Raw genomic sequence first — 21446 nt, forward strand, 5'->3', positions numbered from 1 at the left:
GTACTTTCAAATAAACAGTAAAGACAACCAATATCTTTAATATAATCTTGTTTTTTTTTTCTGCTTAACCTGATACATTTAATGGGTAAATAAAGTGCAAATTGATCTGGAACAATGGAAGATACAAAATTAAATACAAAACATGTTCATTTACATATTTTCATGATTTGTTCTGTAAGTAAGCGATCACTAAAGTCCACACAACACACCAGCATCCTCAGAGTGGTCACAGTTGTGGACATTCCAGCGTATGTAAGAACATTGCAGGAGGGAGCTTTCATTGCCCTGACATTTCATGTTGTCAAAAAAGATGTACCCATTGCCACGTCCATACCATGCTTCTCCTCTGGCTTTTACAGCAGGTCCACAGCCTAACGATTGGCACACCACCTTTGCTGCTTTTAGGTCCCATGCGTCGTCGCACACTGTTCCCCACTGCAAAAGGAAAAAGATCTCCAAACGACCTTCACATCTATGGCTGCCATTCACCAAGCGAAGAGAACCTAGCACAAGTAAAAGTGACTGTCAATAGCTGGTGATGCTAAAAAAGTCTTTTAGCTAAAATTACATTTGAGGGTCGAAGACTGACATGCAAAAAATGGGAGGAATACGTTTAGAAATTTTGTTTAATGTTTAGGTTTTTTTTTGCCTGAGAAAATAAATTTAGTTGCCATGCCATGTCTGCCATTGCCTTAAGAGTTTGATAGATACAGATGTATTAGAATGCACAATTTCAATTCTTGGTGCCAACAACTGTACTAATATATATCAAGCAGAGCAAACAGAAGGTCATAACAGATAACAAATAGTGTTGTATTTATTCAATAACTGTGTCTCTGGTATTGCTGTGTCAACAAGGGTGTATAGGGAACAGCACCTTTGTTGACATGACCAGGGCCCAAATATGGAACTAGAGTCATTCAAGACTAATATGCAGTGGCCAGTTACAGACTGATGCGTTTCTAGCAAAGCTCTGATCTTTCTTTCAAAGGAAGAGATAACAACTCTGGTGATGCCTAAATAATTATATTTTACAAGTATAAAAAGGGAAGGCTTTTCTGTGATGAGTAGTTTTTACTTGACTACTAGCTCCATCATTGTAACAGCCAGCACAGACAAAGTTCATTCAAAAACAGACTGGCAATAGGAGCTATACTTGCCCTCTCTACTGGGGACACATTGCATTACAGATGACCTTGGTTCCAAGCATTGCATCATATTTACACCACTCTCCTTAAATGTGAGGGCAGCCCATAACATCTGACTAATGCTAGTCAGAGAGCCCTCCGCTCAATTATCATTTTATGTTTGAATCAGGTCACCATTTCACAAACAAAGCAAGTGTGCATGAGGCCTTATGCATAACCAAAATTCCATCTCTTCTAGACATTAATGCATGCAACTGCTATTCAATACACAGCCATAATACAGAGGGTGGTATTCCTGCATGTGAGGAGGCTCCTAGCCATCTCGGAATTTAGGTATAGCCCATCAGCTCACAGTGGCAAGTGGATTCTATTTTTTACCTTAAAACATGAAACACAATCCCTTACTCTATGGGAAACAAATGACAGATGCTGTGATTATATTTTGGGCTGCCATACCCAAGATAGTAGTACTAATGGCTACATGTACAGATTGCACAATACTGCCAATCGCTGCATTTACTGAAAACCTCACATGGTATGAAAGGATTCCCTTTTAGTAGATTTCCAAGAAAACACTATACTCCATTTTTCAAAAACAGACATTGACTTGTATTAAAATACCATGTATACCTCTTAAGTTAGAACCCCTTTATAATTTTTACCTTCTTGGTTCCACCAGCATTGTCCTCCCTAGAAGGTTTCTATTTGTGTCCCATTTGGAATGATTATATTATGGTTTCAGAACTATATAGTTAGCATATCTAGTTAGTATCATGGCATAAATCTGCTGTTCATTTTGGCTAGCGGCTCTGTGTCTCCTGTTAAATTCATGTGTACATTCAGCCCAACAAGGGCAGCAGTATGCTATCTGGGTGAAGGATGCTTTTTTGTGCATGCATTACACCCTGGATGAAGAGGAGAAGGGGATTTGTAACATAAGAAGCTGAGAGCTGCTGACTATGAAAAGCAACACAGCACCCATATGCCCTACTACTCAATAAAGAAGTTAATGTTAAAGAAGTAGGCTATATATATGCTAAACATTACATTTTGGGCTTCTTGAGAAGCCCATGTTTTCCAGTCTTTTGCTGTGAAGATATACTTGCCCCAGTATCTTACCATTTTCTTTTCTGTTGTTTCATAGCTGAGGACAAGCTCTGGCTCACACTAGACACCAGGGAAGTCTTTAGTGTGCCAAATTGCACAACTGTAAAAGCCCACTAATGCCACAGACTTTGACAGTTTATTGGTCGCCTTTCTGCAGGACACTCTGCCCATGGTAGGTGCCCTGATAATCCTTTTACAAGACCTGATCTCTGTTTAGACTTTGGCCTGTTCTGGACCCTACTTGATTGCTACCTGCACTGACCCATTTCCAGAACTTGGACTTTGTGCCTGTTGAACATTTCATGTCTTTGTCTTGGACATCTGCCAGCCTGAGTTGCCTTATGCATTGCCTGTATCAGGACCTACCTTCTGAACTTGTTTTGCATTCCTGATAACCCTGCGCCTCTAGCAGTTTGTCACCTGTATTTGCCCCTACTGTCATTTTTAAGATTCAGAGTGCGCATGAGGTGCAACAGAATATCTAGGTTGCCAGAAGGTGCAGAAATACATTGTGGCCAATTAGATGGTCTGATATTGAAACCAGCCATACTGGCACCAGAAGCAGTGCAATCATCCCTTCAGTTTTTATTGAATCATCTACAGCCTCTTCACAAAGCTGAGTGCCTGGGACATGATTGCACAGGTTCCTGGCACCTACGGCTAATGTTAGGCTATGATCAATCCTTCCATATAGGGTCAAGCACATCTAGGACACTATCCCTTAATCCTCACCAGAGCGAGCTACACATAATCATGTCATGCCAGGCATCTTAACCCTAAGAGGAGTCCTTAATTTCACTTGACCCTTTTAATGCCAGCTTTGTTTCCTTTTAGCGGCAAGAACAATATATATATATATATATATAGGTATAAAAATATATATGGTTAAAAATAAAAGAATGTTTGGCCACAGTTGTTATTTAAAGAAAATAAATGGGCATTAACAAGGGCCACATATGTGTAGGCGGCTGTGCTGTATGCTTTGTGGTTTATTGCAGTAAGTATTATTCTCAAACTGAAGGCTAGTTCTTTTTGAGAAAATATCTTATTTATTCATATGATAAGTTTAGTAATACACAAAAAAAATTTTTTTTTCATTTTTCCCAAGATCTTGGGTGGAAATGTGTTAGAGAAATTTGATTGTAGCCTCACAATGAAAAGACTTCAATCTGTGTATTGTATATAGGTTTGGTCACATAGCCAAAGCATTTGCTGTTTCCACAACATCCCTTCCCCCATGATAATGCTCATATTTGTGCTCATTTCATAGCTATGTAGATCATGTTAATGGGCCTGTTCCCTTTCCAGCATGGAGACCACAGGCCCATTAAGCACCTGCCACAGTTAAGGATTTGAGAGGCATGATCAGCTCTAGGAAGAGGTTTAGCTTTCTATATTTACACAGTAATTATAGGCACATGCTCAGCATTAATATGGAGTGCACAAAAATGCTACTTTACTGGTACCTGTTACTTTTACACAGCGCAGCCATCAGGGGAGTGCAGGTAGTACAACTCCAGAGGAAGGCATCATTATCCAGGCCCTCAACACATACTATTAAGTACTGCTCAATGTATCACTAAGGGCTCCAAACGTTTCCCTTTATACAGAGCTCCAGCAGAAAAGTTGGCCCTGCATATTTCATCATCTGTAACTTCAAACTTAGGGGCCCATTTATCAAACTGTGTTTAAAAAAAAAATATGGTGATCAAATACACCACACATCACAATCTGATCAGCAGGTATCATTATGTTATGTTTTCCATAGCACATTCCAGCTTAAAGGGTGGTTAACTTTTAAATTGACTTTTAGTATGTTATAGAATGGCTGATTCTAAGTAACTTTTCAGTTGGCATTAATTTTTTCTTTTTTTATAGTTTTTGAATTATTTGCCTTCTTCTTCTTCTTCTGACTCTTTTCAGCTTCCAAATGGGGGTCACTGACCCCATCTAAAAACATGCTCTGTAAAGCTACAGATGTACTGTTACTGCTACTTTTTATTACTCATCTTCCTATTCAGGCCCTCTCCTATTCATATTCCAGCCTCTTATTCAAATCAGCGCATGGTTACTAGGGTACTTGGACACTAGCGACCAGATTGCTGAAACCGTTGACTTGAAATAAAATAATATTGGCATTAAATGACAGCATAAATACAATGATAGAGTGACATAAAAGAATATACACTCCTTATAAATTTGCCATTTATTTTACACTGCTTTTTATACCGATGGTCCTATCATTGCCCACTATTTAGATACCTTGAAAGTTGAAGTAGTGGTTTTAGTAGGAATGTTACATAGTTACATAGTTAAATTGGGTTGAAAAAAGAAAAAGTCCATCAAGTTCAACCCCTCCAAATGAAAACCCAGCATCCATACATACACCCCTCCCTACTTTTAATTAAATTCTATCTACCCATACCTATACTAACTATAGAGCTTAGTATCACAATAGCCTTTGATATTATGTCTGTCCAAAAAATCATCCAAACCATTCTTAAAGGCATTAACTGAATCAGCCATCACAATATCACCCGGCAGTGCATTCCACAACCTCACTGTCCTGACTGTGAAGAACCCCCTACGTTGCTTCAAATTAAAGTTCTTTTCTTCTAGTCTAAAGGGGTGGCCTCTGGTACGGTGATCCTCTTAATGGGTAAAAAGGTCCCCTGCCATTTGTCTATAATGTCCTCTAATGTACTTGTAAAGTGTAATCATGTCCCCTCGCAAGCACCTTTTTTCCAGAGAAAACAACCCCAACCTTGACAGTCTACCCTCATAATTTAAGTCTTCCATCCCTCTAACCAATTTAGTTGCACGTCTCTGCACTCTCTCCAGCTCATTTATATCCCTCTTAAGGACTGGAGTCCAAAACTGCACTGCATACTCCAGATGAGGCCTTACCAGGGACCTATAAAGAGGCATAATTATGTTTTCATCCCTTGAGTTAATGCCCTTTTTTATGCAAGACATAAAACTTTATTTGCTTTAGTAGCCACAGAATGACACTGCCCAGAATTAGACAATGTATTATCTACAAAGACCCCTAGATTCTTCTCATTTAAGGAAACTCCCAACACACTGCCATTTAGTGTATAACTTGCATTTATATTTTTTTTGCCAAAGTGCATAACCTTGCATTTATCAACATTGAACCTCATTTTCCAGTTTGCTGCCCAGTTTTCCAGTTTAGACAAATCACTTTGCAAAGTGGCAGCATCCTGCATGGAACCTATAGTTCTGCACAATTTAGTATCATCTGCAAAAATAGAAACAGTACTTTCAATGCCCACCTCCAGGTCATTAATAAACAATGTGGCCCCAGAACCAATATTTTTGACCCAAACTGCACTCAAATCTATAATAATATATTTTATCCGGAAGCCCGTTATCCAGAAAGCTTTGAATTATGGGCCGTCTCCCAGATACTCCATTTTAATCATACAATGCAAATTTTTAAAAATGATTTCCTTTTTCTCTGTAAAAATAAAACAGTGCCGTGTACTTGATCCCAAGTAAGACATAATTAATCTTTATTGGAGGAAAAAAATCATGTTGGGTTTAATTAACGTTGAAATGATTTTTCGGTAGACTTAAGGTATGTCGATCCAACGTAATGCAAGACCCCTTATTCAGAAAACCCCAGATCCCGAGCATTCTGGATAACAGGTCCCATACCTGTACCACAATGTGGCGGTGTGTGAAAATGAGGATTTATACTGTATGTATATAGTAGAAAAGCTTCCATTCTAGATATTGTGTCAGAAAAGCATCAGCTGGTGTTATACAGTAATTGCTCTTCTCACATCACCGTGTGGCAGTTGCCAATGAACTGAATGCTGTTATTCAGCCACAGACAAAAAGGTTGAAGCATTATTTTATGAATTCGGAATCTCTGTGATTAACAGGAATGAACATTGTTGGGGAGTAGTTTCACTCATCACTGTGCAGAACATACATTTAGTCTTGGTTGCTACTAAAGATGCCTCTCACAAGAGAGAGAAGCTGCTATTGTGTTCTATGATTTCATCTCCCTATTGGGATAAAGCTCCCTTAGCTTGCACTTATAAATGTGTACTGACTGCTGGAAGCGCTGTGACACAGTATATTACAGGTTAATGCTGTTGCCGGGCAGAATTCAGTAATCTCCTCCTCTACGCTAGGCTGCAATGGGAAAACTTGCTGGAGTTTTAGCTGCTGAGCTGTAGATGTGCAAGGAGATTTATATAGAATAGAACATTCCTGCTGCAAAAGGGAAAGCCCTTTGTGCCATTCCTGGAGTTAACCCTTTCCAGACAAATGGAAATAGCCAACTTCTAATTCTAATATATGTTTTGATGGCTCCAAACATGCTACATCATCTAACCCTAGAGCAAAAAGGACTGATATAAGTCTACTGTGTGGGAAATTACATTGTAATCCTGAGTGTAGAAGAATCCTGCTTGTATGACTATTGCACACTTACCATCTTTTGGAGGTGCTGCCGATTCAGTTGTTACATCGAAACCATTTGCTTTAGAAAGCCATTCAGACTCCTTCACACCTAATCGATATAAAATAAACAGTAATTATGTAAATATTAAACTTTTGCTATATGAACTACCTAGTCTTAGGTATCAAATGCTAAAGCATTTGATACAGTGCCACACAAAAGGTTACTGGTTAAATTAAGGAATGTTGGCCTGGAACATAGTATTTGTACCTGGATAGAGAACTGGCTAAAAGATAGACTACAAAGAGTGGTGGTAAATGGAACATTTTCTAATTGGACCAGTGTTGTTAGTGGAGTACCGCAGGGCTCTGTACTAGGTCCCTTGCTTTTCAACTTGTTTATTAATGACCTGGAGGTGGGCATTGAAAGTACTGTTTCTATTTTTGCAGATGATACTAAATTGTGCAGAACTATAGGTTCCATGCAGGATGCTGCCACTTTGCAAAGTGATCTGTCTAAACTGGAAAACTGGGCAGCAAACTGGAAAATGAGGTTCAATGTTGATAAATGCAAGGTTACGCACTTTGGCAAAAATAATATAAATGCAAGTTATACACTAAATGGCAATGTGTTGGGAGTTTCCTTAAATGAAAAGGATCTAGGGGTCTTTGTAGATAACACGTTGTCTAATTCTGGGCAGTGTCATTCTGTGGCTACTAAAGCAAATAAAGTTCTGTCTTGCATAAAAAAGGGCATTAACTCAAGGGATGAAAACATAATTATGCCTCTTTATAGGTCCCTGGTAAGGCCTCATCTGGAGTATGCAGTGCAGTTTTGGACTCCAGTCCTTAAGAGGGATATAAATGAGCTGGAGAGAGTGCAGAGATGTGCAACTAAATTGGTTAGAGGGACGGAAGACTTAAATTATGAGGGTAGACTGTCAAGGTTGGGGTTGTTTTCTCTGGAAAAAAGGCGCTTGCGAGGGGACATGATTACACTTTACAAGTACATTAGAGGACATTATAGACAAATAGCAGGGGACCTTTTTACCCATAAAGTGGATCACCGTACCAGAGGCCACCCCTTTAGACTAGAAGAAAAGAACTTTCATTTGAAGCAACGTAGGGGGTTCTTCACAGTCAGGACAGTGAGGTTGTGGAATGCACTGCCGGGTGATGTTGTGATGGCTGATTCAGTTAATGCCTTTAAGAATGGCTTGGATGATTTTTTGGACAGACATAATATTAAAGGCTATTGTGATACTAAACTCTATAGTTAATATAGGTATGGGTATATAGAATTTTAATTAAAAGTAGGGAGGGGTGTGTGTATGGATGCTGGGTTTTCATTTGGAGGGGTTGAACTTGATGGACTTTGTCTTTTTTCAACCCAATTTAACTATGTAACTATGTAACTATGTACAGAAACGTAACTAGAGGGGGGCGGGCCCTGGTGCGGGACGCGCAGCCGGGCCCCCCGTCACCCTCCTTACGCAATTTCCTGGCCGGATTCCAGTGGCGCGCAAGCTGCCGGGGGCCCTGAGGGGATGCGGCCCTGGCCCAATCGCACCCCGGTAGTTATGCCACTGGATATGCACAGTAATACATATTGATAAGGTTGTAAATTCAGGAAAAGCATCACTTGGGGCAGATTTATTAAGGTTGAGTTGTGTTTTCTATGAAAAATTCGAGTTTTCAATGATATTTTTGAGTCAAAAATCAATTTTTAGGGTTAAAAAACTTTATACCAGGAATACCTTGAATCCAAAAATACACCAGCTAAAACCTGTTGTTGTCATGTAGGAGTCAATGGTAGAGGTCCCATGAACCATTTGAAGATGTTGATAGCCTTCATGAGGTTTGAGGTTTTTTTCAGTGGATTTCGCTCGAAAACTCGATCAATTCAAGTTTTTTTTTTCACCGAAAACTTAATTAGAGTTTTCAGGTTGTTAACCCCTGAACTTACTGATCCACATTTTTTCCATTTGACTTTTTCCTTATATTACAAACCCTTTGAGTTTATTTGAGGTCTAAAAAAGCTCACATAGCTCTAAAATTCTACCTTCAATTAATAACCCCCTTTGACACTTTCCCCACAATTACACTCTCCTGATCTTATTTCGTAGCATGAGCTAAATTTGCTCCATTTCAATGACAACTCTTAACAATCAGGCATTTGTGTTGAGCAGGGACGTTAAACAGTTGCAAAATTTGCCTCAGTTCTAGTAACCCATAGTAACCAGCAGACGGTAGAATTTACTGTGTGATGTTTTGAGAAAACATCTGATTGGTCGCAAAGGGTGACTATACCTGGGGGAAACTTTGTACAGGTATTTGTTACTGTATAGATCAACTGTTTTTGATTTAATAGAAATAATGGACCAGATGCATCTGGAATGCAGGTCCTATGAGCCCCCACAGCTGTGGTAGAGGTTACAATATTTAAGCAACAATTGCCCTTTGATAACTGCCATAGGCAAATAGCTATCAGCAGGAGAATGTACATCGAAGAAGTGGTTGCTATAGTGGGAGAGCACAATGTACTGAGCAGTTAGAAATACTGCTTCATACCCAATCTGGAACCTCAATAGAGATGAGGGGTGCCAGAGCAACTCGGTAGTGGGGCAGTCTGGCTATGTCTATGGCTATTAAAAGATTATTATTTATGAAACTCTCAGTGAGAATGATTATTGCACATATCATCGACTAATCACCTTGGCAGATAACCCCTGCATCCTCATGATGGCCACAGTTGTGCTGACCCCAGCCTAGGTTGAAGCAATCTGTTAGGTATTTCTCTGTACCAACACAGTCCACATTGTCAAGAAGGATTGGACCACTACCATAGCCAAAGTAACTCAAAGTGGTGGCCACAATAGCTGGGCCGCAGCCCATCTGTTTGCAAACCACCTGCGCATTGTTGTAATCCCAGTCATCATCACACACTGTCCCCCAGGTGTCTTCATGGAGAACTTCCACTCTGCCTTGGCAACTGCTGTTTCCATTTACTAACCTAATGCTGCCACCTGTTGGACAAAAACAGTAATAGAAAAAGAGAAATGAAATTGAAAACAATTTAATATGAATGGCTTTCACATTATAATAATGAGGTTGCTGGCATTTCTAAAGCTTTAATATATTAACTAGCATTTCACACTTGAGTATTAATAAAAAAAAAAGGGCCTGTTGATAGTATAATTGTATCCCTGCAAATACATTAATTAAAAGGAACATTAAAGTCAGGAGTTATGTTCAGAGGAGCAATATGATTATGTTTACATAAATTATTTTTGGGGTTTAGATCCCCTTAATAACTGGACAGTGTAATTCACATATGACTCATATGATTAGCGTGAATATTAATGATTTGTTCGTTATTTAAATGTTACTGTCTATTAAATTTTCTTCTTTCATTCTTTATTTATGGAAAGAAAAAAAACTAAATTTGCCCTCAACTAGAAGGGAATATCTCTCTCTCTCTCTCTATAAAACTCAGCAAAACATAAAGGAAAGCCCAAGAGCTATAAATGCAGTGGCGGAACTACCATTCGAGCAGGGGGTGCGAGCGGGCCAGGGCCCGCACCCCCTCAGGGCCCCCCGGCAGTCCGCGCGCCGCTGTGCTGCGCACATTCCCCGACAGTTTCCGGCTGTACGGAGGGGGCGGGGGCCCGGCTGCGCGTCCTGCGCCAGGGCCCGCCCCCCTCTAGTTACGCTTCTGTATAAATGCAAGGGCTACATGTCAAGGGATCCGAATGACCAGCAGCCAGATTACACTGGTTTATGTTTAAAGATGCATTTAGCAATGCTGTACAAATGAGGGACAGGCCTGTGGAGGCATATTCCCAGATGCAAGCACTCTGTAATGAACATTAAGGAGCTCAATTTTGGACCCCTCTGTGCTCTTGCATACAGGGGCCTGTCTGCCTGTAAAATCCATGGCATACAAAATATAACTCTCCACATCTATGAAGTTACCAGAGCAATCACTCACGCTGAAAAAATGCTAAGATGTGGACAAGCAAAACGCAAGTCACTGCAGTGTGTCAATATGTTAATGTTTTATGGATATTTTTCTGTTAGATTAAGGATTACTGGTGGATATGGTTCAATTAAAAAAAAATCGAAACCATAAAACTAGTAATAAAAACAAGAATATCAATTAATGATGTGCTATTTGCAGAATATACCTATGCAATTTCACAGAGCAAATAATGTTTCAATCCATACAAATGAATTGATTCTTAGAAAAGAATACTTACTTTTTCTACCAGACTGGAGAATAGAAGCTGTGAGGAAACCTCTCTCTGGAGAAGGCTTATCTGCACCCCACGTAACTATAGAATAATGAGAATAATAAAGATAAGCTTTAGATTATGAGGGCCCCTTGCGGAAGAGCTGGGAGTTGCTATTTCATTCCTACCTGTGGCTGTGTCAGTAGGAAACTCTGCAGTGTCGCCAGTGGCTGCTGTGCCATTGGCTGCTGTTGTCGAACTCAAGACACCTAAAGAAAAAGACCCAGGAAGCTTCAAAATGATAATCTCCCAGTGCAAATACACTAATAAATCTTAAATCTCAGAAAGTCATTGGGGTCTTGCTTGAACTGCCATAACGGGTATTTGCAGTATTGATCTGAATATTTTATAGACGGTATCCTTGTGTTCTGACAGGGTGCACCGGACAAGATAAAAGTCTCTGGGGGTAATTGATAACGTTCGCGCAGCACATATTTATTCGCAAATGGTTGTTTTGCCCATGCTTTTTCCTGAATGCTAAAATATTGCACTGCTGTTCCCGTCTTTATGGTTTTTGAGAATTCATATTGGGAATAAATCTTCGCAAATGAGACGGGTCTGTGCGTGAGTGCAGGTGCTTTGCGAGGTTGTTGTGCGCAAAATTTGCGTTAACAGTAACTTAGATTCGCAATTATTGAAACTTTTGCGAATATTTTCTCCGCTTTTGTGCCGTAATTCAAATGCAGAGTGTGCGCATAATTATTCGCAATTTGCGATTTTTTCCATATTTAAAAAGCTCTTATAGACATTCGCAGTGTGAAAAACAAATTCGCAAATCCGTTTGCACACTCTTATTCAGCTTTATAAATATGACCAGATGGAAGGCACATATTTTCACTGTGCGAAACATTCTGCCCTGCGCCAAGTTTATAAATGAGACCCTCTGTCTTGTTTCAATTGCCCTTGTTTTCAATAGGTGACATGTCAAAATTACAATCTCATTGTTCATTTTTCTTACTTTATCGTGTTTTAAAAAGTGGCTGTGGATTATTAGAAACGTTGGCACATGTCTCATGCTTATTGTTGTCATGAGATGTTGCCAGTTGCAGGCCGAAAAACTGGCAGATGAGAATGATATTTAGTGAAGTTATTCCTTCAGGTTCTGTTACAGTACCAATAAAAAATTAACACTTAGCATGGCATTAAATTATACATATATATACATGTATGGTGGATAATATACTGCTACTTCAGGTTCTGCTTTAATTCTGTTGTTGCATGCTGTGCTGGGATTTGGCAGACAGAAGGTACAAACATTTTGAAACTGTATTACTTGGACTCCATAAAGAAATAAAGAATATCTGCAACACAAAACTATCCATCTATTTAACTATCCATTAAAGATCCAATATGGGGCCCACTGGCATTTTCCTACAGTGCCTGGATAATCTGCCTTGGTGCCAATGTAACAATTTATTTATCACAATCTGTAAATGAACAACATATGTGACTGCTGTCTGGATCAAAACTGATATCACTCCTACCTGTTGTAATTTGTAATAAACTAGTATATGGCTTGAACATGCACACTATGGGGATTATTTATCAAGGTCTGAATTTATCTCAGCTGCTACAAACGCGTATTTAATATTACATTTTCCCAAAAATCACCTTTGCGGGAAAAGCTCAGATTTTTCGTGAATTTTTCCTGAAAACTCCGAATTTTTCGGAGTTTTCACCCGAAAGCTCCGAAAACATTGTGAAATTGACGGAAACCCCCGACACAACCAAAAATCAATGGGACTGTTCCAATTGACTTTTATGCAACCTCGTCAGGTTTTTCGATGCCATGTTTTTATATGCAGGTTTTTTAGCACTCTGGGTTTAATAAATTCTGAAAAGTTTTGGATTTCGGGGAATTTCAGGTATTCGGAGCTTAGTAAATAACCCCCTATATGTCCAAAAGTAACACTCCCCGATGAGTTTCAAGCTGTCTCTGCAAGCAATGTTAGCCCAAGAACTATTCATCATAATAATGGGTTTTTTATGGACAAACAGTGTAAAAATCAATGACATGGGACTCTGCACAGGTAATTAGTTCTCAGTACTGATGAATTGTGCTAAATTTATATCCTATGGTGAATTGTGCTGAATTCATATCCTACGGTGAAGTTTGGTGGTAAATAGGGTCTAGGGATGTTTTTCATGGGTTAGGGTCATTGGTTCTGGTAAAAGCTTACTGCTACAGAATACAAATACATTCTTGACAATGCCGCAGTTCCTACTTTTGGCAAAAATCTGGAGAAGGTTATTTACTCCCCATGCATAATCTGAGAGTTGAACAAAGTTGTTGAAATGGGAGTAAAAGAAGGAAACTATACTGCACAGTGCCCTGACCTCAACCCAACTGAATAACTCTGGGTTGAACTAGGCCTGATCACCCAATATCAACTTTCAACCTTCTTAATGTTCAGGCAAATCCCTGTAACAATGCTCCTACATCTATGTAAAACTGTCTCAGCAGTAGAAGCAGAGCTGGTTATAATAGCAAACAGAGGACCAACATATTAAAACCAAGAATTTCAGAATGAGGTGTTGCACAGGCAGGTGTCTTAATACAACATTTGGCCATAGAGTGTAATACTAATTGTTATATTTCATGTTTCATGGAACATTGAATTGCATAATATACTTCGATGAATAACATGCAACTGCACAGAATGGCTATTAATTAATTTCTGTGGTTTTGTTTAAACAAATTCATATGAACTAAGCCTTACTTTAAAAACATGTTTATAGTATTTACCAGAGCAAATGATGCCGGCATCTTCGTGATGCCCACAGTTGTGGATTCCCCAGCCGAGACTGTAGCAGGCAGAAAGGTATGGCTCTGACCCATCACAGTTGACATTATCCATTAATATTAATCCTGTGCCATAGCCAAAGTAGGCATTACTTTTGTAATCCAAGGCTTGACCACAACCAACCTGTCGGCAAACAACACTTGCATCGCTTAGGCCCCAGTCATCATCACATACTGTACCCCAGTTTCCTTTGTACAGTATCTCAACCCTTCCTTGGCAGGAATCTGCTCCGCTGACTAATCTGATGCTGCCATCTCCTGTAAATATACAACAATTGTGCATAAATGTGCATATTTACATTAGTGCATCACAATGTTAAAGAAAATAATACAAATAATAAAACTGAACGAATCCATAACATGCACAATATTTCTAGGCTTGCTTTTCATTTGTAAACGTGTTTATAGAGTTAAAAGCATACCTTTTAAAGTGTTGGTTCTTCTTTATGTTAACTTTTAGTATGTTATAGAATGGTCAATTCTTAGCATCCACTGGTCTTCATTTTTAAATTATTTGTCTTTCTGTTCTGCCTCTCTACACTTTTTAGAAGGGGTCACTAACCCCAGCAGACAAAAAAACTACTGCTCTGTGAGGCTACAGATTTATTGTTAATTTTTGTTACTTACGGTATCTGTCTATTGAGGCAGACTCCTATTTATCTTCAATGACTATTTCTCTAGGTCTGCTTGGGGGACACAGGGACATAGCTGGCACCACTAGGAGGCAGGACACAATAAAAAAATAGAAACTTGGTCCCTCCTCCTCCTACTTTACCCCTCCTCTGTAGGCAGAGACACCCAGTTTCGTTGTGTCCTCAGGAGGTTAGGACCATCTCCTGCATTCAGGAGTATTTTACTATTTATTTTTTTTTAATTATCATCATCATTTATTTATATAGCGCTGTCAAGATACGCAGTGCTTTTCATTACAATTCCTTCACATTATATGGAGCTGGACAGCTACACCGAGTAGTCTGATCCATTACTTCATGATGTCCCTGGGGTCTCTTGTGCTCTGCACTGACCATCCAGCATTGATTCCCTCCCTCTGTCGTCCAGAGTGAGGATGCACTAGCCGGGACACAGGGCTGAGGTATAGCCAGGTTCATCCTGTGGCTGATTCCTCCTTATATGCCTCCAGGATCCCTACAGTAGCACTCTGGGAACTCCTGCCGTGGCTCATTTAAGGTAAGCATATATTCCAGGCAGTCACCCTTGTCCTGCCAACCTCAATTTAATGGCATGGCTACTGACACCTCGATCCTGAGACGGAAGGGGTTCTCTGACGCTGCAAACCAGTCTCCACCAAGACGTACCATCAGGTCTGGTCCACTTACCATCGGTGGTGCTAACTTAATGGTTTCAATTCACTGAAGTTTTCCACTCCACCTTCTGGCCTTTATACAGGAGGGACTGTCCCTGGACATGTCCCTCGGGTCGCTGAAATCGCAGTTTTCTGCACTTTCCATCCTGTTCCAAAGACATCTCGCCTTGCTCCACGATGTTAAGATTTTTCTGCAGGGAGTGGCCCACATAAAGCCCTCGGTACATTCACCGGTGCCCAATTGGGACTTAATCCTAGTCCTACATGCCCTGCAACGTGCTCGCTTTGAGCCCATGGTTACTATTCCACTTCAGGGGCTCACATGGAAAACTGTTTTTCTGCTGGCTATTGCCTCAGCACGGAGAGTATCTGAGATCTCTGCCCTCTCCTGTAGGTCTCCTCTGTTGACCTTCCACAACGACAGGGCAGTACTTCATACTTCTCCCTTTTTTCTTCCCAAGGTGGTTTCCACTTTCCACCTCAACCAGAAAATTAAGATTCCTACCTTCTGCCCATCCCTTTCCAGTGTGAAGGAAGCGGCACTGCATACCCTCAACCCCGTTAGGGACCTCAAGTTTTCCCGGGTCGAGGACATTGTCAATCAAAATCCTTGTTCATCCTTTCCTCAGGCCCTCTCAGGGGCACACCAGCTACTAAGACTACCATATCCCGCTGGATAGAACAGGCCATCCAGAGATCCTATTCATCACAGGGTCAGGTTCCCCCAGACTCAATCAGGGCACATTCCACCAGAGGAATAAATGCGTCCTGGGCTTTTCTAAACCAAGCCTCAGCGGAACAATTGTGCAAGGCTGCAACGTGGACTTCAATCCATACTTTTGCCAAATATTACCAGTTTGGCACCTTTGCGGCATCTAACACCCGCTACAGCAGGAAGGTACTTCAAGCTGCAGTGGCTGGTTCCACGTAGGCCTCTACTCCCTGCCCTTGATTCAGCGGCCGGCTTTGGTACGTCCCCACTGTCCATGTGTCCCCCAAGCAGACCTAGAGAAAAGGAGATTTTGTGTACTCACCCTTAAATCTCTTCCTCTTCAGTCGCTTGGGGGACACAGGGCTTCCCTCCCTGGATAGAGACCTTCTCTTGGCTTCAGACTTGGTTGACGCAACCATCTGTTCTTCTTGTACTTAGTTATCCGTTTTTCTGTTGATTATTAATAACCTCCTGTTTCTCCTTTGGTGCAAACTGAGGAGGGGTTTAGCAGGAGGAGGAGGAGGGATCAAGATTCTATTTTTTATTGTGTCCTGCCTCCTAGTGGTGCCAGTTATACCCCACTGTCCCTGTTTCCCCCAAGCGACTGAAGAGAAAGAGATTTAACAGTGAGACACAAAATCTCCTTGTCTACATTATCATACCAAAGGTTTATTTAAAGGTTAGCTTTTCTCTACCATGTTATATTCTGTTCTAAATTTCTTTTTTTAACAGCTGTGTTATCTATATATATATTATACAGGTCCTGTGGGCTATGCACCACAGTAAGGACAGGGGAAATTGTAAGTCATCTGCATTTTTGGCCAGATTTATGTACACTTGCGTGACATTTCAACTGCTTGTATATAGAATTAGATGCAAGTGCTTAAATGGACACCTGTGAATAAGTTTCAACCTGAATGACTTTCTTCGTGGCTACTCATATTGTAGGTTTGTTTATATAAACTGTAGTTGTGCTTCTGAAACAAACACAAATTTATACCAGAGCAGGGCAAACGTAAATTATATTAAAACTCTGTATAGAAAACCCTGTTGTTCTTTTATGTTACTGGTCCTTTAGAAAATTGTTGATAACTTCAGAAAGACTCAAAATCAAACTTGAACTCCATAAACAAAGAAATATATATATGTAGATTTTACTCACTTTGACCATTCTGCAGGGAGGTAGAGGCAGCTTTTGTCGAGTGCCCTTTGCTCGCTGGTGTTGGTAAGAACTCTGCAATAAGTATGTTGTTACCTGTCAGAACTTACTTTTACAAATAAAGGCAAATCAGTTAAATAACTGACACCAAAGACCTGCCATGGAGTTACACTGTAAATTAATTATGGCACAAGGAGTCCCTGCACCGATGCAAAAGATGCTGCATTTTGAGCTGATCTATGTTACAATAAAACAGCACAACCTGTAATGGAATTAATGTCTTTCTTTATGTGCATAATAATGGAAAGTATGGTTGTCCAAAGCTCAGGGAATACAATTATGGCTAGAATGCACCACACATCGCTATAACTCCATGATATTCTGATGTGTATATATCTAGCTTTGTAATGAGTGTGAAGCTGAGAATAAAAAGCTGTTTTTACTTATTATTTTCTCCTCAACCCCAGTATCTTTCATGGGTTGCACCTGCTCCAATGAAGTGTAAGATAAAGGTATATATGTATGCTGCTGCCAATTTACACTGACACCAATGAAAAGGTATATTTTTTTATTTTGTATCATGCTGGAGGAGATTTAGTTTGGGTGTCAAAATGTCCTGTGTGACATTACCAAAATGTCTGTTCTGCTGAATAAAATCTACTTTGATTGTCAAGTCCTCCCTGTCTGTTCTCCAGCCAGCCTCCATCTTGTTGCCTACACTAAACAATAAGGCCAGCGTAACAACTGAAGAATCTAAACAGTAACTTCACTAAAAGCGACCTCACATCAGTAAAGTCTGGGCCCTTCTGGATTAAGCAATCCAATCAAATTCGAATCAATCAAATTCCTCCAGTCTACAATTCAAAACAACTACAACAGTTTAAATCTAAAGTAAATGTAAAAAGAAGAAGAAGAAGAAAAAGCAAGACCAATTTTCTACATTATATTAAAGCCCTATTAATGGCCCTCTGATGTTCCAAAACTACATCTTGTAAATTGTGGACACTGGAAGTTGTATTTTAGAATCATTAAAGGAATCAAACAAAATTTGGAACCAGATGGTTATCCTATAATCATTTTTCCTATGATAGAAAGGAACCAAACATTTTTACCATTACAGGTGACAGCAACATCTTCATAGTGGTAGCAGTTATGGATTCCCCATCCAAGACTCCTGCATTGGCTCAGTGCTGTCTCTCTTCCTCTGCAATCAACATTGTCTAAATGAATTCGTCCAGTGCCCTGACCAAAAGAGATCCTGAGGGGAATAGCAATCGCATGGCCACAACCCAACTGCCGACAAACAACATTAGCATCTACAATGTCCCAGTCATCGTCACATACTGTGCCCCAAGTTCCATTGTATAGAATTTCAAGTCGGCCTTGACACCGGTTCTTTCCATTCACTAATTGAATTTCTGCTAAAAAAAAAATTGAAAAAGGCAGTAAATATACAATTTTTTCTACATGACTAGAAAAAAATGGGAGAGAGAGAAACTACATTGGGTGAGAAGGAGAAGTACAGATAGAACATTTTGATAATGGTTGGAGGAAAAGGAATGTTTGACAGAAACCAACAACTAGCAACTGGAAGAAGATGACTTCTCACAATTTGCTGCTCTCAGGGCTTTATTTCACCTTTAAGGATGCAATTTACCATGATGCTTTGCTGCAAAAATACATGTAAATAAACAGTCACTTCAGTTTTTTAGCAAAGGAATGCGGTCTTACCTGCATCTTCTCTTTTCACTGCAGATATCTGATCTGCAAATATAAAAATACAAGAAAAGAAATCAACAACATAGTATGTGTTTGCCTACACAGTGCAAACTATTGTGAGGGTACACCAATATAATAATCCATAAGGATCCAAGTTTATTGTGATAGCTTCAATATGGTGAGTCCCTTTCTCTGGATGGGCCAGCTACTTACTTTATCTTAAGTAAAAGGCCATGTGGAGTAATCACCCCTTTCCCACTGCAGGCATGGAAAGAAAGATAGAACTCATGCTTCTGATTGACTATTACACATCATATAAAATGACTTTAATATGGCTGTGCAAACCAAGTGCTGTGAGCTAGCTAGGAAGTTGATATTAGTAACTGAAGAGAGGAAAATGTGACCAGAATCATCGGGACCTGGTGTTTTCTGGATAATGGATCTTTCCGTAATTTGGATCTTCATTCCTTAATTAAAATGCTCACCATAGACAGACCTTCTGGGCCTCTCAATTCTCCATTTTTTTAAATCTGTTTTAAACAGTTGCAGGTATAAAAGACCAGGGAGCATATTTATCAAACAGTGAAACAGTGCTTGCAACACTTTTCCAGTGGGAGATTTCAATGTTTATTGTTCATGTGTATTTATTATTATTATTATTAACATGTATTTATATAGCGCCAACATATTGCGTAGCACTGTAAAGTAAATGTGAATATACAACTACATCACATGAATTACATATATAGAATATATGGAGTAACAAACATCACAATCAATACAGGTACAAAGAGGTGAGGAAGGCCCTATGCATAGGCATACAGTCTAAAGGGAAGGGAGTAATACACAAGGTGTGGGAGTGGGCAAAATCAAAGTAAGTGGGTGAGAAATGTGGTGTTGTATGTGGTGTTGCGTTTGGTAGTTAAGCAGAGTGAGGGTAGGCTTCTCGAAAGAAGTGCGTTTTCAGAGATTTTTTGAAAGCAGAAAGGTTGGGAGAATGTCGGACGGACCGTGGGAGAGCGTTCCAGAGGAGGGGTGCAGCCCTTCCAAAGTCTTGAATGCGAGCATGTGAGGAGGTAATGAGAGAAGAGTTGAGTAGCAGGTCAGTAGAGGAGCGTAGTAAGCAAGTGGGTGAGTATATAGAGATGAGTTCAGAGATGTAGGGTGGAGCAGAGTTGTGAAGTGCTTTGAAAGTCAGTGTCATTAATTTGAATTTGATTCTGAAAGGTAACGGAAGCCAGTGCAGGGATTGACAGAATGGTGAGGCAGAGGAGGAGCGGTTGCTGAGGTGTATGAGCCTCGCAGCAGTGTTCATTATGGACTGGAGAGGTGACAGTCTCTGGAGGGGGAGACCAATTAAAAGAGAGTTGCAGTAGTCTAGACGCGATATGATGAGAGAGTGAATAAGAATTTTGGCAGCGTCTTGGGTGATAAATGATTGTATTTTGGAAATGTTCCTTAGGTGGAAGTGACATGATTTAATAAGTGACTGGATATGAGGAGTGAATGACAGGGCAGAATCTAGGATAACCCCAAGGCACCGGGCTTGGGGAGAGGGGGTGATAGTGGAATTGTTAACTATGATGGATACTTCGGGGATGCTACTGGTGTTAATTGGAGTGTATGGGATGTTAAGGAATTATTTATCATAAGGGTAAACTTTCTCTTCCACCCCCTGATAAATATGCTCCTAAAATGTATGGAGAGCTCTGCTTTATCATTTCTTACAGTAAATATACCACAATGCTTTTCAGTTCCTAAAATTATATTATTTGTTCAACTTTAATTTCCCTATGGATTTGCTTAATGAAAATGTTATGGTCTATCAGTCTGGAAGGATGGCATGGTACCGCTGGGGCATGGACAGTTGAATGAGGGATAATTCCCAAGATCTTTCTATAGCCATTCCAGTTATACACTACAAATCTGTGTCTACATGTGTTCCTTTGTTGTAGCCACCATTCTGCAAAAAGATTTGGGGCCAAATCTGCTTTTTTTTTTAACATATTCCCTTTCTTTCCATGCTAACGGGTAATTTTGTACAAGTGACAGACTGTACATCTCACACATCTCACCTGATGGGTTCAGTAAAAGAAGAATAATAGATGTTGAGACAATCCAGGTCACTGGTCTTACAATTTGCAGCTCAAGCAAAGAATGGGGACTTATTATCATTTCTGCTGCTGGACTGTAGCACCAGTAAACAAATGTTCCCCAGATTCTTGGAGAACTCAGCACACCTAAGAAAAAAAAGTCAGTTTATTTTGAAGTCCCAATGTGCACAGTATATACAGTATATACTTTGCAGTTGTACACAATTTGCCAAAGCAGGCTGAACCCTTTTTGACTTTTGCTTGGGCTTGTGTATGTAACTGAGCCCTTTTTGACAAGGGTACAGTGACTCTACAACCAATGGAAGACAATAAAAAAAACCTCACCCAAGTTATCTCCTGTGACCACTGATTACTGCACTGCCCATAAATACACATTAAAGGCCATTTACAAAAGGATTAATTTTGTACACGTTTTTAAGAATTATGCAGCGTTTCCCATATTTGGCAGCCACAATTGTGCCTAGTGAGTCAAAATGGACACCATTTCCATGGATTTCACTGCAATTTCAACTTCAAACACACACACATATATATATATAGACAAATACAAGAGTCCTCTGCACTCAACCCATTATCAATATATTTAAGACAGAGACATTTTGTACATACTGCTACTAAAAAATGCCTTACCCTT

At 39.9% G+C, this 21446-nt stretch overlaps 1 protein-coding gene across 1 annotated transcript; it reads right to left on the reverse strand.

The window, feature by feature from the left end:
• Nucleotides 1-105: 105 nt before the first annotated feature.
• On the reverse strand, nt 106-20927 carry ssc4d.L (scavenger receptor cysteine rich family, 4 domains L homeolog). Its single transcript, XM_041581191.1, has 10 exons — nt 20774-20927; nt 18711-18743; nt 18092-18397; nt 16983-17054; nt 13728-14042; nt 11110-11190; nt 10949-11023; nt 9404-9715; nt 6724-6801; nt 106-503 (listed from the first exon to the last, which is right to left on the reverse strand). Exons 1-10 carry the CDS (start codon nt 20871-20873, stop codon nt 190-192), a joined length of 1686 nt encoding a protein of 561 aa, XP_041437125.1. The 5' UTR covers nt 20874-20927; the 3' UTR covers nt 106-189.
• Nucleotides 20928-21446: the final 519 nt, after the last annotated feature.

This window comes from Xenopus laevis, chromosome 2L (genome assembly GCF_017654675.1).
Source record: "Xenopus laevis strain J_2021 chromosome 2L, Xenopus_laevis_v10.1, whole genome shotgun sequence".
Lineage (NCBI taxonomy): Eukaryota > Metazoa > Chordata > Amphibia > Anura > Pipidae > Xenopus > Xenopus laevis.

Excerpts from the sequence above, each read along its gene's own strand:
- ssc4d.L (XM_041581191.1), bottom strand. The coding sequence starts at position 20,873 with ATGATAATAAGTCCCCATTCTTTGCTTGAGCTGCAAATTGTAAGACCA. Across the intron at positions 11,024-11,109 it reads TCCTACTGACACAGCCACAG|TTACGTGGGGTGCAGATAAG; the intron begins GTAGGAATGAAA and ends ATTATTCTATAG. Across the intron at positions 6,802-9,403 it reads TGCAGGGGTTATCTGCCAAG|GTGTGAAGGAGTCTGAATGG; the intron begins GTGATTAGTCGA and ends TATATCGATTAG.